This window comes from Sturnus vulgaris, chromosome 1, assembly GCF_052056855.1.
Source record: "Sturnus vulgaris isolate bStuVul1 chromosome 1, bStuVul1.hap1, whole genome shotgun sequence".
NCBI classification, from domain to species: Eukaryota; Metazoa; Chordata; class Aves; order Passeriformes; family Sturnidae; genus Sturnus; species Sturnus vulgaris.
This window is the reverse complement of record NC_142243.1, coordinates 124,628,004-124,644,457: the sequence shown is the minus strand read 5'-3', so window position 1 is coordinate 124,644,457 and position 16,454 is coordinate 124,628,004. Positions and strand designations below refer to the sequence as shown.

The following is a 16,454-nucleotide window of genomic DNA, read 5'->3' as shown; positions in this document are numbered from 1 at the left end:
AGTCCATTTGGATAAAGGTTTGTGACAGGATTGCCCCCAAAAATAAACTGAAACCAGAGGTCAAATAGAAGGTCAAGCCACATACCAGCTAGAAAAGAGCACTTATCTCAAATGAACATCATTCCCTGAGGTATATGATATCTAATACAATAACCTGTGAGAATTAAACTAATGCAAAAGCCATTCCTCACACTTTAGAAAGAGACAGTCTTAATTTCTTCATCTTTGTCCTTGGTTTACAATTAAATGGTAAAGCACATGAGGTAAAAGCTTTCTATGGAGAAATATTTACAAAATCAGGAAGACACATAACATGTAAACCAAATCTAAGAGGGCATTGGCAAGAAAAGTGTTTTGTTTGTGTAACATAAAGGATGCAAACATAGTCAAATGTATTTCTTTCACTTGAACACTTTATTATCTTTTGCTGACAGACAGTTTGCTGATGTGTGATAGCTCTTCTTCACAACTTACCAATCAGCTAAGTTTTCCTAAAGTCCTTTCATTGTATATGGTTAATTTCAACCCAAAAAGGAACCAGTAGTATACCATTAATTAGAACTTACTCCTGAATGACCACTGTGACAATCCAGGATACAATTTATGACGACTTGCAAAGGAAAAATGAAATGTCCTATATGACACTTTGTTCTGGTCATGCACAGTGACTCTGCTAATTTCCACTTACTCTAAGACCACTTTTAAGCTGCTTTACAAGGAATAGGTATGAGAGTCAGTGTGAATTATACAGTAGAGAGACTTATGTGTAAAAATTATATATAAGACAGTGGAAAATAAGAATCAGGCCCCTAATGTATAATAGGTGTGGCCCTCTCTTGGAAAGTTATTGTGGCAAGCCTAGCCAAAATGCACTTGTAGCTAAATAAATATCGGTGGCCTAAATCTCCTCTTGTGTGCTCTCGCTTTTTTTTTTTCCTCCCCAAAGGAATTTTGTTCACAAAAGAGATTAGTTACTCAATACAGCACAGAAAGTCCTCACAATTTCCAGTCAGGCTTGGGATAATTATACCTTCTGTAATCCACAATCCACTAGTTAGCTGATAAATTAGGGTGCTTTTTACAAAGAAGTAATACTCATGTTACAGTTTGTAACGCAAACCAAAATAAAACCCCTGAAAACTAACCCCAAGAGAAACAGAAATCAACAAAACAAAATAAGGACAAATCAGCCAGGCAGAGAAACAAACAGAATTAACAGGGAACACTTTCAACCCTATCAAGTTTCACTTTAAATAAAGCAAATCCCACGCTGCAGAAACACAAAGGCCAATATTTTACACTTCTGTATATGTACATCAACAGGGGTTATGCAAAAATTTGAGGACAGAATGTGTCTGACTAGTAATTTTTAAAATTTCTTTGTACTACCTTTTATACTTGATCAGTTAGTAGTCACACTGAGCTTGATACAAATATTCATATGAGAAAAAATGACTTACACAAGAAAGAACTGTAGAATCAATCACAATCAATTACATTCTAGTTGTATTCAAAGGGACAACATGGAATATAAAATACCAATTGGAAAATCTGAGTGATATTTATTGAAAATGTGATTGTAAGGTAACTAAAATACTCCTGTAGATGAAAGGTGATTAAGTCACTATCAGATATCTTTAGGAAGACATAGGCTCTTTATTACTGTTTTATTCCACTTATTTCTTATTTTATTCACTCTGTATTTACAGTAAAACATCTTCACTAGAAATATTCCATATTTATTTAGGATTTAGCCCAAATGAGTTCCATCAGTATTAAAAAACTGAGAGAAAATAATCAGGCTATTGGACCCAATAAACAAGAATGAAAGGAAGAGCTCATGCATTAACGCTTTGAAAGAAATATTAAATGTTTGGGTTTATTTGATTCACACTCGTTCCAAAGTAAGGCTCCTTTGATTTTGAATGCACTGCACAGAACAATACACCTCAGACATAGCTGACAAGGCATTGGCTCAGGTAGGTGCTCTCTTAATATGCCAGTTCAACAAGGTCCTGAACCATAAACACTGATGCAATCCAGCTGCACGAAGTTCACATCTACTGAAGTCAATGCTCATTCTGGTATCTGTAAAAGTTGAGGACTTTTATTCTACTGACATAGGTTGGTCAGAGCTGCTGCTGCACTAAGGAGGTTGTTATAGGTACAGCAGTTGCAAATAAAAGATCAGATGATGGCTGATAGCATAAGTAAAATAATTAATTAAAAAAAAAAAGACCGTTTTCACAAACTACTGGTTACACAATAAGTATAAATAAATGTCTAGTCTAAAAATATAGATGTTATTCCGGACCAAAGAATGCCAGACACATGTAAAACTCTGTGGTTTAGGGACCAGGCTTTGGGACTTTTCTGGGATGTAAAATATGCAAAATTCCTGTCCTTTGTAAATCCCAGCACTGCTTCTCATTCCATAGCACTGTACATGTCTGAAATGGCTGGACTTCTGGACATCTTTATCTTAATCCTACTTAAAAAGCTTATGAATGAGAACACTGGAAAATGGAGGCAAATCCTGTTTTCCTCAGCTGAAATGTTTACTGAATTCACAGAGATATTTCCTGGGGTGAGGACTAGGCAAGAACTGCTGTGCCTCTAATATGGTAATTGGGGACTGAGATGAGGTGCACATCTGCATTTGCTAAATTAAAATAACTCAAAAAGTAAAGTGTGCCTGTACTGTGCAACAGTATTTGACCTATAATATTCCTTTTTTTACTAGCTAAACATACTTTTAATTTCTTGTCACACATTCTTCTTGATTTCTCCTATTTATTGTTGCATATCCTGTAAAATGCATGCTGCTCATTCACTGTCACCTTGCTCTGTCTCACCTTGCTGTAAGTGAAGTCAGTAGCAAACCTTCACTGACCTCGAAAGGAGCAGGATTTGTCCTCAGATGCCTAATCCAAAGCAGGACTCCCTGTTAATTCAGTAAGCTTTGGATCAGACCTAGAAGGGTTCTTAGCAGAATCAAGAAGTGGCAAGACACAGTCACATATCAAAACCACATCCGAGTGTTTATCTCACATTTCTAATCTTTGATGTGAAAGGGATTAAACAGCAAGCTGTTCCTGTCAACTGCTAGGATGCCACACAGGATCTAAATGACTGAACAAGCTATAGGATAGCTATGCACATTCATATGGTTCCATTTCTTCAAAAGGGAGCTAATATTTGAATTTGAGGCTTATGGTGATATTTCCTCACTTGGTTCCCATCTTGACACTGTCAGAATCCCACCACCCTTTCTCCTTCTACAGAGGAAAGATGATGATTGTTCCCCTTGTCTCAGGACAAACTTGAAATTTATTTGACCAAACACGAAATGAAGAATCTAGGAGATGTTATCTAAACACTTCAGATAAAACCTTGCCACAAATCCTAACACAGTCTGTTTCAAAGTGCACCCAACTGATTCCACCATATCTTGTTTTATATTACCTAAGGTCAAATGTGTTGTGATGGTCTTTGCTCTCCTTTATGTCTTTCAGCCAAGTTTCTATACCTGAGTTGCCACAGGCGTATCTGACTATAATTTTGGCTCATGTATGTATTTACAGACTGAAGGTGACTAGATAGAGAAACTGAGTGCATGTGTTATGGTGACTTCTAGCTACCAGAACCACAGAAACCACATCAAATGGCATTAACTTAGACAAAAGACAATTGCAATAATGAAAATCATTACAACATGTATACAACTGCACTATGAAACTCCCTGTAGCAAGAAAGATCTGTAACATTGAATCAAATTAGGGGACGAGGGGAAAAGAAAAAAAAAACGTTAAAAAGTAATTATTTAGACATCTTGGGAAATTAAAGAAACAGACACATTCATCTCCAAAACCTGAGGAGAAATCCGCTGGGAGTGACCAAAGAGGGATTTTTTTAAAAGCTCAGGGTCAGCCTAACTTCTTGTAAGCAAATCCATGATGGGGCACCGTTAAGTCATAAGAACAGTCTGGTGAATGGTAAGCACTCATGCAAATTTAACCGTCCTATATTTCTGCATTTATTCAACATGTAAATGAATGAAAGCGAGTCGCAGGCAAAGAATGTAAAAATCAGTATATTACTTTTGTTTTATTCATCTGCTTCATCTTACTGTGCTGACTCCTACCTAGTCTTAGGAAAACACTAATTAAGCATATGTCTCAAGCCTTAGAGGCAATTGCCTTCATTTCTGTATATAAAAAAGAAAATATTTCACAAACAAAGCTGCCTCCTGGATGTCTCTGAGGCAGTGTCCACAGCCAGGTGATCTCCCAGGTCACATGCAGGGTGTTTCAGCAGTGTGGCTCAGACAGGAAATCCTCCTGCCCGTATCCAGGAGGAGAGATCTGTTATGGAACACTCTGGTGACGTTTCAAGGCATGCAGGACTGAGAAGCTGCTCCCTGAGCCCTGCAGGCAGTGCAGCAGCTGTGTCACAGAAGTGCTGTCGAGGGCTGATGGATGTTAGCTTGCACCAGGGGATCATGATGTGTAACACAGCCTCCCTGAACCCTTTTTGGCAAAACTTATGCCCATCTGCTTCCCCTCTGCTCTTTCTCCTGGAGAGGAACATATGGCCCAGAATATGTATCTTCGAAGCAGAAAATTTATTCATGTAGTTTTCTAAAATATTCTGAATACTTTCATTTTTCTCCTATAAGCTTTTATTCCGGTTATGAACCTTATATCCTGCCACAACATTTTTTTTAATAAAGTAAGTTCCTTGCTTAAAAAGGTAGGTAGCTCACAATGAAAAATTAAAATTAAAAAAGCAAGTGTATTGTACCTCACTAGTAAGAGCTACTATTGCAAGAAAAATCTTGGCCAGAATTCTCATTTTTCTGTCCATCGCACCATCATATTTTAATACTTACCTTGGTCCAAGAGCATTGCATCCAGTAACAAACAACAATAGAAGAAAATAAAGCCATGGTTAAGCTTAACATGAACATCTAAACACTGAGCATTTTCGTTTGGAGTAATTCAAACTGGAGATGAGCTTCCAAAATTTACCTCACATTAGTTAGTGCTTCACGCCACAAACAGAACAACTAAATTGCTCAAGATGCAAGAAAATATTTCTTTTAAATACTAGTACCAACATCTGTGTGTGCAGTCCCATTTCCACAACCAGGGTAAACTTTTCCATTGTATCAGTGAGACTTCAGCCAACTTGCCTATTTGAAGACAGCAGAACTGGAACCAGGATTCATCTAAATTTGTTCTCACTTCTGACTAAATATATATAAACTTTACACACATACATTTGTGTGTATAAATGTACAGAATATATACTTGTTAATATATACGTACCTGTATACACATAAAAATGCATACATATATACACGTGTATATATACATTAATATTTTAGTATTTTTATACAAAACACTCTAATTCTTGATGCAAAAACGTAGTATAAGAGAAAACATGCCATAGTAAACAGCTGTTGACTCTTTGATAGCCTATCCAGCACAACCTACCAGACACTGACACACCAAATATGCAGTGCCTGTAACAGGACAATCAATACTGAAATGGATGTTTGTCATAACCAAATCCTGTTCTAACAAACTAGTAGATAATGTACTCTGTATTTTCATTGAAGTGTTTCATATGGAGTCCATTAGGAATCACACAGATGTTTCTCATCACATACAGTAAAAGCAAAATACAGTAGTTGCCTAAAATCAGCTGAACTCAGTGGGGCTCCTTCTGCTAATTTAACTGGGGTTTAGGAAAGATTTGGGTGTTTTCACTTAATGATATGCAGATTTTTAGATTCTTCTTTTCTCTAAACATTATAGTGGATGTTGTTGATTCCTGTAAGTAGGATGCATGGGTCATGAAACCATTTTCTACTATCTTTTTATTAAGTCTATTGTTTAGCCTACCTTTGCTGCAACAGATGAGTTGGGTTTCTCCAGCAAGTCCCAAAGCTTCTTCCTTTTCTCTGGGCAGCAGGTATTATCAAACTCTTCCCCTTCTCTCTCTCGCAGTGTCTCTGCCTCTCTCCTCAGTTCTTCATTCATTTGCTCTTTCTTTTGATGGTATCTTGCCTGGCAGCAAGATTCTAAATATATTTCATCAATCCCCCAGTAATCAAGCTCCTGGCCAAAAGACAGAGCACACATTTCTTCCATCATATGTAGTTTCCCTGTCCTGTAGAAATTCAAAATGGAAGTGAAAGCCCCCGGATGTCGATCAAAAAAATACTCATTTTCATTCAGATTATAGTCATCACATACTTCTAGCAGAGATTCATGGGTATTGCAGTCTCTGAGCTTTCCTAATCGTGTCCTTGGAAGTCTGTCCAAAGTCCTCCACAGCACTTCATGGTTGAGTCCACCAACATTTATTTTAACTCTCCGAGAGCAGGCTTTGCTCCTAATGATCTCCACTGGCTCCGGAGGGAGAGAAAGGGTGGACCTTGAAGACTTTTTGGTGATTCCTGGCGGAGCTTTCTCAGCCATTCTGAAAAAGATGAAGTTGTAACACCAGAGTCTGTAGGAAAATGAGCTTGGAGACTAAAAATATTTGGGCAGAATCCTCTTCAGACAGACGGCTCCATTCCTGAAGCTAAAAAAGACAAAACATCAGAATATTGCCATGTACAATGCATCCCTCAATCTCTCTCTCTCTCTTTTTCCATACTTTCATATGCAGATGAAAATTTAATGATTGCAATTTGCCCTCTTTACAGTGATACTCTTTGTGGTAATATCCAGGAGCACTGAAACAACTGGAATAGCTAAGAGCACTATGTTTAAGCAAAGGAAAAACTCACTGGAATTTTTGTATTTGTGAAAATCAACTGTGACAATTTGTACAAAGGACTTGGTTTTTTCTGGGTGGGTTTTTTAAGTTTCTGATGCAACTGTGTTTGCTTAAGCTTAATTTGATTACTTACCTTTTAATGTATGAGGTGTGCAAATGGAAAGATTGTAGAGATATCTATAAGTAAAGACAGAGGCTAGTCTACCTTCTTTTGAAAAATTCAAATTTGGATGATACTGAAACTGAATAAAACAAACTCGACTTATCAAAATCTCCAAACCAAATTGCTTCTCTCCTTGTCCAATTCAAATCTTAGTTTGCTGTATTATTTCATGGATAAATGTTATTCACCAACCAATTCTACTGCCATCCTGAGAAGCTGTAATTTTTGGCAACACACAGCATTTATTTCTTTACAAATGGATCAAAAGAATTCTTAGTCTTTTGTGGCCAACTGACCAGTAATACATGTTATAGGCAAGGGCTCTGCATACTGTTCTCTGGATCCTCTGAAAGGCTTTTCTCTGCTCCACTGTTCACCTGTTAAATTGCTGCAGACATGACTGCATGACAGCAATCAGCAACCTCAGTTTCAATAATCCACAAGAGCATCCTCACTCACTGTGCCCAGTGCTTCGGTGAATTCTGAAAGGCAGCTGTTTGTCACCAAATTTGGAACACCAGCATCAATCAGGAAGGAAACCCACCCACCATCTCTACTGCTGCCAACTGTGAGACACAGTGCTTAAATATTAACCTAGCAATAGTATCATAGCACAAAGAATTCTTAGACAAGGCTTCTGTTCCAAACTTGGAAACCCCTCCTTTGTAATTTCCCAGAGTTAGTATCTTCTCCTGTTCTCAGCAAATCAACAATTCAACAATCTGGGGTTTGTTTTGTTTGCTTGGTTTGTTTGGCTTGAAGTAAAATAAACCCAGCAAGTAAAAGAATATGATGAGTACAAGAATTTGATCCTCTTTGCAAAGTAAGCATGAAAGTTCTGCTGGGAGGGATTGATACCTATAAATACATCAGGAGTAAACACCTGGGAGGGCTCTGAACTATTTGTACTGAAGTACCAATTGGCACAAGAACAAATGGGTACAAAGTCATCATGAGAAAAGGCAGAAATCTGAAAGAGAATTAGAAGGTCACAGAGCAGTGAGGATCTAGAATAATCCTTTACTAGAAGTATCAGGAAAAACAAAGAATAATTCCAGTGTGTCATCTGACATGCCCATGACAGCATTGACTATACTGCCGGTACAAAATCAAAATTGCTAAACTTCATTATATCTAAACTTTAAAAGTTCCTCTGCCAATAGATAAAATAAGACTCAGTCAACTACAATCCAGGTATAACAGACTATCATGTCCAAAAACATCAGAAAAGAGGAAAATTACTTATCAGAGTGATATTTACATTGAAAGATTTTCTTTTATTTTTTGTTTTGTTTTGTGCATAAATTAAGTGATGGCAACAGCTCAGAACACCATTTTAGTTACCAATTTCACTGTCGAGCTGAACTTACTTCAAAACTGCAAGGGTCAAAATATTCTGCATCTTCCCATCCTGCCTCCAGCACTGCATTGTGAAGATCTCTCCTCATCTCCCAGTGCAATCCAGAGCACTTCTGTGCCTAATTACATAAGGGTTTAAGCCTGTAACATTTATCTTCATTCACAAAAAAGATAATCTGATAACTTCACTTGCAAAGATAAATGTCCTATCAAAATCAAAGCCCGGCATCAGTAGGTTTACATAACATGTATCCTTTTCTTTTGTGTTTTGTGTTTTGGTTTTTCTCTCTTGACCTTAAGCTGATTTTTTTTCTCTCTGGTTTTACCCTCCTCCTCCTCCTCACTGCCTTATATGCAAGGGGATGATGGTGAGACTTCTGAGAAGTGAGGGATTCCAAACCTTGCAAGATCTCCTCACTTAAGCATTTCCTAGTAATCTGTGGTGCATTTCTCAGTCTTCTGACATACAGACAACTACACAAAGAGTAAACAGTTATGAGAGGCTATTTCCCTACAAAGGAAAGATTTGCAAACTATATTTTTTTAAAAAAATCCTTTTAGACTTAAATGCATAATGTTATTTCTCCTTTAAAGGTTATCTTACATAAGAAAACACAAGAATTTAAGAAACTCATAAAGAGGTTCTGTCATCCTTCATGAAATCAGTCTTCAGGCATTTTCTAGAGAGGTTCACTAGTTTATTCACTGTTGTATCTCAGGGATTTATTTTTCTGTTTTTAAAATGAAAATGTGTACCCTAATATTAGCAATGTCGAGTAAAACGCAGTAGAAATCAAACATCTCACCTTATTATAAGTTAACCATATCCTTATTTATTTTTCTGATTGCAGAAACAAAAGATACACAAGACTATTCATTGTTTTAACTTTTCTGCAGTGTAGTTACCACACGTATTTTTTAAACTATGCAAAAAAACTAGTGTCCCCATGACTGGTGTAAAGCTGATAAAACATTTCCTGATTTTTCAGTACAATTATTGGTTGCATCTTTCAACTTGAGGAAATGTGGCTTTTCTAAAAAACTTTCAAATCCTTGTGGCCACACTGAAGTCAGCAGTGAAACACTATTAAGTTTAGTGTGGAGAATGTGCTATGTATATATGTATATACATATATACATAGGGATGAATCACCATTCTCAACATGCACCATTCTGTGAAAAAAAGCACATTTTCCCAAGTGAAGAATCTTGAACCACGAGGGTGATTTTTTGCCTTTTTTACAGAGCTCTTGTCATTGAAATATACATTGAAGAAGGAGAATGTGTAACTTAAAAATAAATAAATTAATTATTTTCGTTTCCTTCCTAAGTGCTCTTCTTCCCACCTTCTTTCATTCTTCATACCTTCTTTAGTCCTCTGATGACAATTTAAAACAAATTTCTGCCGGTGCAACTTTTCCCCAAACCTTGGTTAAAAATCCTGGTTTTTTTAACTGTGTCTTTAACAAAGAACATAACCAATGGCCTCTACTTTCAGAATCATAAGATCCCTTTACCATCTTCATCGTCCTCCTTTGGGCACTCTCCCATAGTTTTATATTATTATATTGCAGTGCCCAGAACTGCTCCCAGCACTGGAGGTGAGGCTGCCCCAGCTCAGAGCAGAGCAGGACAATCCCCTCCCTTGCCCAGCTGGTGATGCTGTGCCTGATGCCCCCAGGACAGGGTTGGCCCTCCTGGCTGCCAGGGCACAGCTGACTCAACTTTCTGCTGACCAGGACCCTCAGGTCCCTTTCTGTGGCACTGATTTCCAGCCTCTCATTCCCCAGCCTGCACATCCATCCAGGGTTGCACCACCCAGATAGAGAATCTGGGCACTAGTCCTTATTACGCCTCATGTGGTTGGTGACTGCTCATCTCTCTCATTTATCAAGGTCTCTCTGCAGGGCCTCCCTGCCTTCAAGGGAGTCAACAGCTCCTCCCAGTTTCATATCACCTGCCAACTTGCTTAATATCCCTTCCAGTCCTGCCTCCATGTCATTTATGAAGACATTAAAGAGCACAGGCTGAGGGTAGAGCCCTGTGGAACTCCACTAGTGATGGGTCCCCAGTCTGATGTCACCCCATTCACTGTAACCCTTTGTGCCTGACCCATGAGCCAGCTGCTCACCCATCCCATGGTGTGTTTATCCAGCTGTGGGCTGGGTATTTATACAGAAGGATCCTGTGGGAGACAGTACCAAAAGCCCTACTGAAATCCAAAAAGATTACATTCACTGTTTCCCCCATCAAACTGGTGGGTTACCTTATCAAAAAAGGAAATCGCCTTTATGTTTCTATATAATATTTCTAACTTGAAAATTCACATTATCAATTTAATACAAAATAACCAGATCTTTATAACAAAATGATACAAGTAAGGTTACCTTTAAAATTCATTAAATTACATTTCTGGATTTTAGCTACTGTAACTAACTCAGGAGACTTTTATTTTTTTTCTTAAGAAGTCTTAAAATACTTTTCAGCTTGGCTTATTGTCTTAACCTTTAGGCTGTGTGCAACTCTACCATGCACCTTGTCTACTGTGGGCTAGTGATAAATGTAACTATCCCTTGGGAGGCAGGCAAAGCCAGCACGGTGCTCAACCAGCACTCTTAGCAATTGGTAGAGAAAAACATGAATTCTACCCCCATACATAAGAGCAAATCTAGATAAATCCTACATTCTCTCTGTGCAATAATAAAATTACTTTGTAGCAAAATACCTGTAATATTACATAAAACTCTTCAAATCAAAGCCAGTTCTTTGCATTAAATAAAAATGAAAACTTCAAAGACTACAACTCAAAAAGCTAGGGAAAGCCAGAAGGAAGGTTAAGAGCCCTCCCCCGCACCACAGACATGCAGCTTTTAATGGTGTGATTCTCCCTTCAGTCCCTTCCTCTTTACATGAACAGGTAATTATTTACCATCTCTTTTCATCCTTCTCATTCACTATTTGGCCTCTGATGTTATTCAGCATTTCCTGCTGCAAGGCCTACATTACACACAAAGTGCTGAATTTCCCTCGGGGAACTCTCCCTGTCCTACCCAAGTGCTTCCAGAGTATCCCAGCCTCCCCTTCAATAGGAGGCCATTATTACCATTGCTTTATAATGTAGAAATCAACGTCCTAGATGCCCAAGGTATCCAGCAATTTTGGCTGCTCAGATTGAGGGAGCAGCCCTCAATTTTTGGATTTTTGGAGAGTCCTTAGCGTTTCCAGCAGTTTTGATGGCATGCCTACGTGACCAGATCGACCCCCAGGCTGAGGAGCCCGGCTGTCTGCGCTGTCACGCTGCCGGAGCATCGCCTGCCACGGCACAGCCAGGACTCTCCCAAGCCATTTGCAAGGATCAAGGCTGGAGAGTCTGTACGCTTCAAGGGCTGCTCCTAAGAAGTGGTGCGTTCCCAGCCATCTGCTTTGGAGTCCAGGTGAGGGTAACTGCACACAGGGAGGTTGCTGTGCCAGCGGGCCCGAGCAGTGCCAGCCCCTTCCATGGACCCCGTGTGCAAGACCACTCAACCAAAAGGATTCACATCCAAGCCACCCTTGCATGCCTTAGTCATAAACATCTCTCCCAACCTGTGCTATACAAATCTCACCAGAGAAGACAGAGAAGTTACAGCACATAAGCACACTTCACTGTTGGAGCATGCCCTGCATTTAAAGCAGTGAGGAAAATACGTGCTGCCTAAGAAGAGGTTGTAGCATAAGGACCCGAGGAAAAGGGAACATTTTTGCTTTCTTCTGACTTTTAAAATACAAACTTCTATAATTTTTGTCAGATGCCTTTTTGTCAAAATTTGTCAATTTTTTTTTCGAGAAAAGAGTGTATTATTTAATTTCCTTGCTTTGAAAACAAATGGAAGAGTTTTTCACAATTTGCTGGAAGTGCCTTTAACATTTTAAAATAAAATCTGTTTCAAAATGTACTGATATTTAATTACCTTTTTTAAAGTTCAAGAAAGCTCTGGATTAAAAATGAGAGATTGTGAAATTATTAAACAAATTATTAAATGGGTGATCCCATACCAAGTATTTATTTTCAGGTCTGGAGAGTCTAAGATCAATGTGCTGGTTTTCTTCACATGCAAAAACACTCGCCGAAATCAAGAAAATGCGGGGAGACAATTGTTGCATTGACTAGTTTAGCTGTTAAAGCTGACTTATGGCTTAAGAACTTCAGGCTGTATATAATGCAGATATGTAACACTTTCTGGAAAAAAAAAGGTGTAATGTCAGGGGAAATTCAGAGCGGACATTCATTAGGAAAAAGTTCTTCACCCAGAGGATAGTTGGGCACTGGAACAGACACCCCAGGGAAGGGGTCATGAAACCAAGCCTTTCAGCATTCAAGGAGCATCTGGTCAATGTTTTTAGTCATATGTTTTAGTTTTTAGTTTTAGCTAATCCTGTGAGGAGCAGGCAGTTGAACTCAAATATCCTTATGATCCCTTCTAGCTGAAAAACTGGAGATATCCTGTGATTTTAAAAAACCTTAGAAAGCCTGTGCCCACCTCAACATCTGACTACTAAAGCCTACAGCCTGGGATCCAGCAAGTTAGCCAAGAAAAGATGAAGCAAGTTGGTTGTGACAAACCAATACATTTTTACTGAGCACACACATTTGTGCTTACTTATTTGGTTGTATGATTCTTCTTTTCTTTCAGTGTCTGCTTTGCTGTAATCTCTCTGCTGCCACATCTTAGCTCTCAAATGTCTGCTCTTTGTTCCAAAATAAGAAGACCTGCAATTTCTTAATGGTGTGCTGTGGGATCTTTTACTAGAATTTTCCCTTAATTTCAGTTTTTTAAAAGAAAGCTGAGGTGATAGCTAAAACTCTGCATAAAAGAGTCCTGCTCAAATGAGTTGTTCGTTATTTCCATTTCTCACCTTTAGAGAAGTCACATCTCATATAGTTAAGGATTGGCAAGCTGAATGTGGGAAGTGTCAGGAAACATGTCAAAGTATTCCTGAGCATCCTTTGTATGTCTCAGATTCATATCTATATGCAGGAACACATGCATGTATGCACAGGAGAGAAGCAGTTGAGCTTTGATTATCCAAATTGCTGGTGACAGCTCTTTTTGCCAAGTCCTCAGTGGCTTCAGTGGGTGAAAACACTTGAAGCAACGTGGTCTGAGAGGACAAAGATGGAGCCTTATCCTGTCTCCCTGTGACACAGGTTCTCTGTGAGCAATGGCTGGCTCTTGCCAGACTACAGCCATGGGCAGAGCTGTTACTGGAGTGCTGAGTCTTCCCATGAACTAAGACCAAATTCCACCTGTTGCCCTGACTGCTCTGTTAAAAGCTATGGATGGGTTGCTCTTTGAAAAGTAAGATCTTGCTTTGAGAATAAATCCTGCAAGATCAGCTCTTGGGGCTACGGCTAACTGGTCTGAAATGATGATTATTACTATTCCATAACAGACCTCACAGGTTATTTACTTCTGGTATGTGAAAATTTAAACTTTGGCTGCACAATGTCTTGGAGATCTGCAGGAAACACTCAAAAAAGATGAGGCCTTTTATAGATGAAGTATTCAGATTGACTAAATCAGTCTGTCTGCTAACTCGCTGTTCTCACCATCTTGAGCACAGAAGTGTCTTTTACATGGATGAACTTCACCAAGGAGCAGCAGACTCTGAGACTCTATATATTCCCTAGGAGCCTTGGATAAGAAAACCCAGACAGAAATAGGTAAGGTGACAGAAGACAGTAAAAGAGGGAAAGTACAACGGATAAAATGCTTTTGAAGTCTTGCAGCCACACAAGCTTGGTAGTTTTGGCTTATCTGAGTTTTCTAACTACCCCAATAGCACTCGTAATCACTTACTTTAGCTCTTATGCAAGGTAAAGCCATGGGGGTGGGCTCTAGACATGCTACAGGGGACGCAGATTGCTTTACAAAAAGCTGAGCGCTCTTGAGAGCATTCAGAGTAATTTTGCCTCAAGTCTCATGGAATTCAGGACTCAAGTGGTCTTTTTGAGTAGTACCTCTTCACAAGTCTGGATCTGAGCACTGGGATTGTAGCACTCCCTCAGCCTACACTGAGGTCTCAAGAGAGCACTGAATATGGCTTTTTAACCCATCCAGTGCTGAATCAAGATCCCCACCAAACTTTATTTCAGATCAGCTCAGATCCTCTCTTTCCTTACTAGCAGCTCTGCTGTTGGTGCTTGTGGCATGTGTGGCTATATGATCCTTACAAACAATCGTGATGCATTCCTGCTCAGTTTACAAAAACCTTTCCATTTCCATTGCAGGTTGAAAGATCTCTCATTTAGGATGTAGTTGTTGGTCATGTCTGCACTTTACTGTTTATGTTTACAATTGGTTGCTAAGGGCTGTTACTGCTTTTGCCAAAGATACTGTCTTTCACTGCTTATTTAGCCTTCCCTGGAAACTTCTGAGGAGATGAGCTGTCACAGAGAAGTACAAGGCCGAATGGCAGATCATTTTCTTTAACGTCAAACAACCAGATATTACAGAAATGTGATTATGTAAGGTCCTCATGTCAGGTCTAAATCAGAATACATATTTATATCCCAAGTAGCACTCTGGATCCACAGGTCTGATTGGTGCTTCCATACAATTCTTTGAGAGTCTACAGATGTTACATATACAGGATACACTAATAATAGCAAATACATTAATATTAATAAATTAGAGCTTCGAATTGCAATTTATTCGTCCACTACTTGATTTTCTCTTCTAATTGCATTGCAGTGCATTAAGATGATGGAAGAGATTGTCAACATGTCATTTGATCTTTGAGGAGGCACACTAATGTAACCAGTTGTCCTAAAGCAATTCGTTTTAGGGTTATTCTAAATATGTTAGCTTCTCTAACCCTTCAATCTTCCACTGCTCCCTACCAATAACAGTGCTGCCAAATAGCTGAAAGCAGTGAAGAACTTCACAGATGTCTTTTTGTTCTCCTGAAGAAAAGCTTGCACAGTGTAATAGTGAATGATGATCCTAGGTTTCTAGGCAGGGAAATATTACACAATATATAATATCATCCTATATACATACAGAATGATGTCTGAAGCAATGAGACACATCTTTAAAAAGGGTCAGATTTTATCCCTCTTTGAATGAAATTGCACCCAAAATTTTGGATGCTTATTTTGGTCAGAATCCTGGTGTAATATGGCGTTTTCTAATAAAGAAAAAACATGCAATGCCACCAGCCCAAATCTACAATTAAGGAAAGCACAGTCATATTCCTAAGTGACTTCTTCGGAAATGAAAACATTTATGTTCAATTGCTGCTTCTGTCAAAAATTTCATTTTCAACCATTTCTAACTGTTCCCTGATGCAATCAAGGTAAATGGCAGGCCTAGACCTATCTGGACCACAGATAGGAAGAGACTTGGCCAAACAAAACAGTTTGAAAGGGGCAGATTTACTCAAGAGACATTTGTCTCAATCCATTAGGAGCTTAGCTCAAACTCCTATTGCTGGTTCTTTACAGAAACCCTGAAGGCGGGACGAAGGAATGAATCAAGGCCTTGTTTTTTGGGTGACTCAATTTTTGACAAGTGCCTTTGTACACAACTGGAAATGTCCCTGAGGTCACAGCATCAGCAAGTCTTTACAGAAGGCTTTTATCATTAAAAATTAAGACGCATTTCCATCTAATCTTGATCTGAAGAATCCAACCCTTCAACATTTTGATGTCTTCAACTATAAGATGCCTTGGAAAAAACATCTCAAACTACTACTACAAACTGCTGTGAAGGGTCTAGGACAACCCAATATCTTATTTTGCCTATCTGAGAAAAGCACTCACCCAGAAAACAGAAAACTTTGGTTCCTGAGCTTATCTAAGACCTTATCAGTTTTGGTTCCACATACTGCACAAGGATACAGATGGTCTGGGGGTCAGTAAGGGTAAACTGTTCTTAGGACCACCAGTTTAACACTGTAGAGAAGAAGCTACAATGACTTTTAGTCCTACCTGATACCAAGAGTATTGATATTTTTTGACCCTCAAATTGACCTGACAATAGAAAAAAGTGAGGACTCACTTTCTTATACAATCCTATACTACTGTTACTATAATTCTAAAATTCAAGACAGGCTAAAAGGAACACTTTTATAAAACTGCCACTATAAATGAATTTAT

General features: G+C 38.7%; 1 protein-coding gene across 1 annotated transcript in view; it reads right to left on the bottom strand.

Annotated features, from left to right (window-relative positions):
- KCNB2 (potassium voltage-gated channel subfamily B member 2) overlaps nt 1–16,454 on the bottom strand; it is a 186,069-nt gene that overhangs the window by 163,462 nt on the left and 6,153 nt on the right. Inside the window, exon 2 of the mRNA XM_014883514.2 lies at nt 5,910–6,594. Within this exon, the coding sequence (XP_014739000.2) occupies nt 5,910–6,488 (579 nt within the window). The 5' untranslated portion in view covers nt 6,489–6,594. The remainder of the gene's footprint in view (nt 1–5,909; nt 6,595–16,454) is intronic.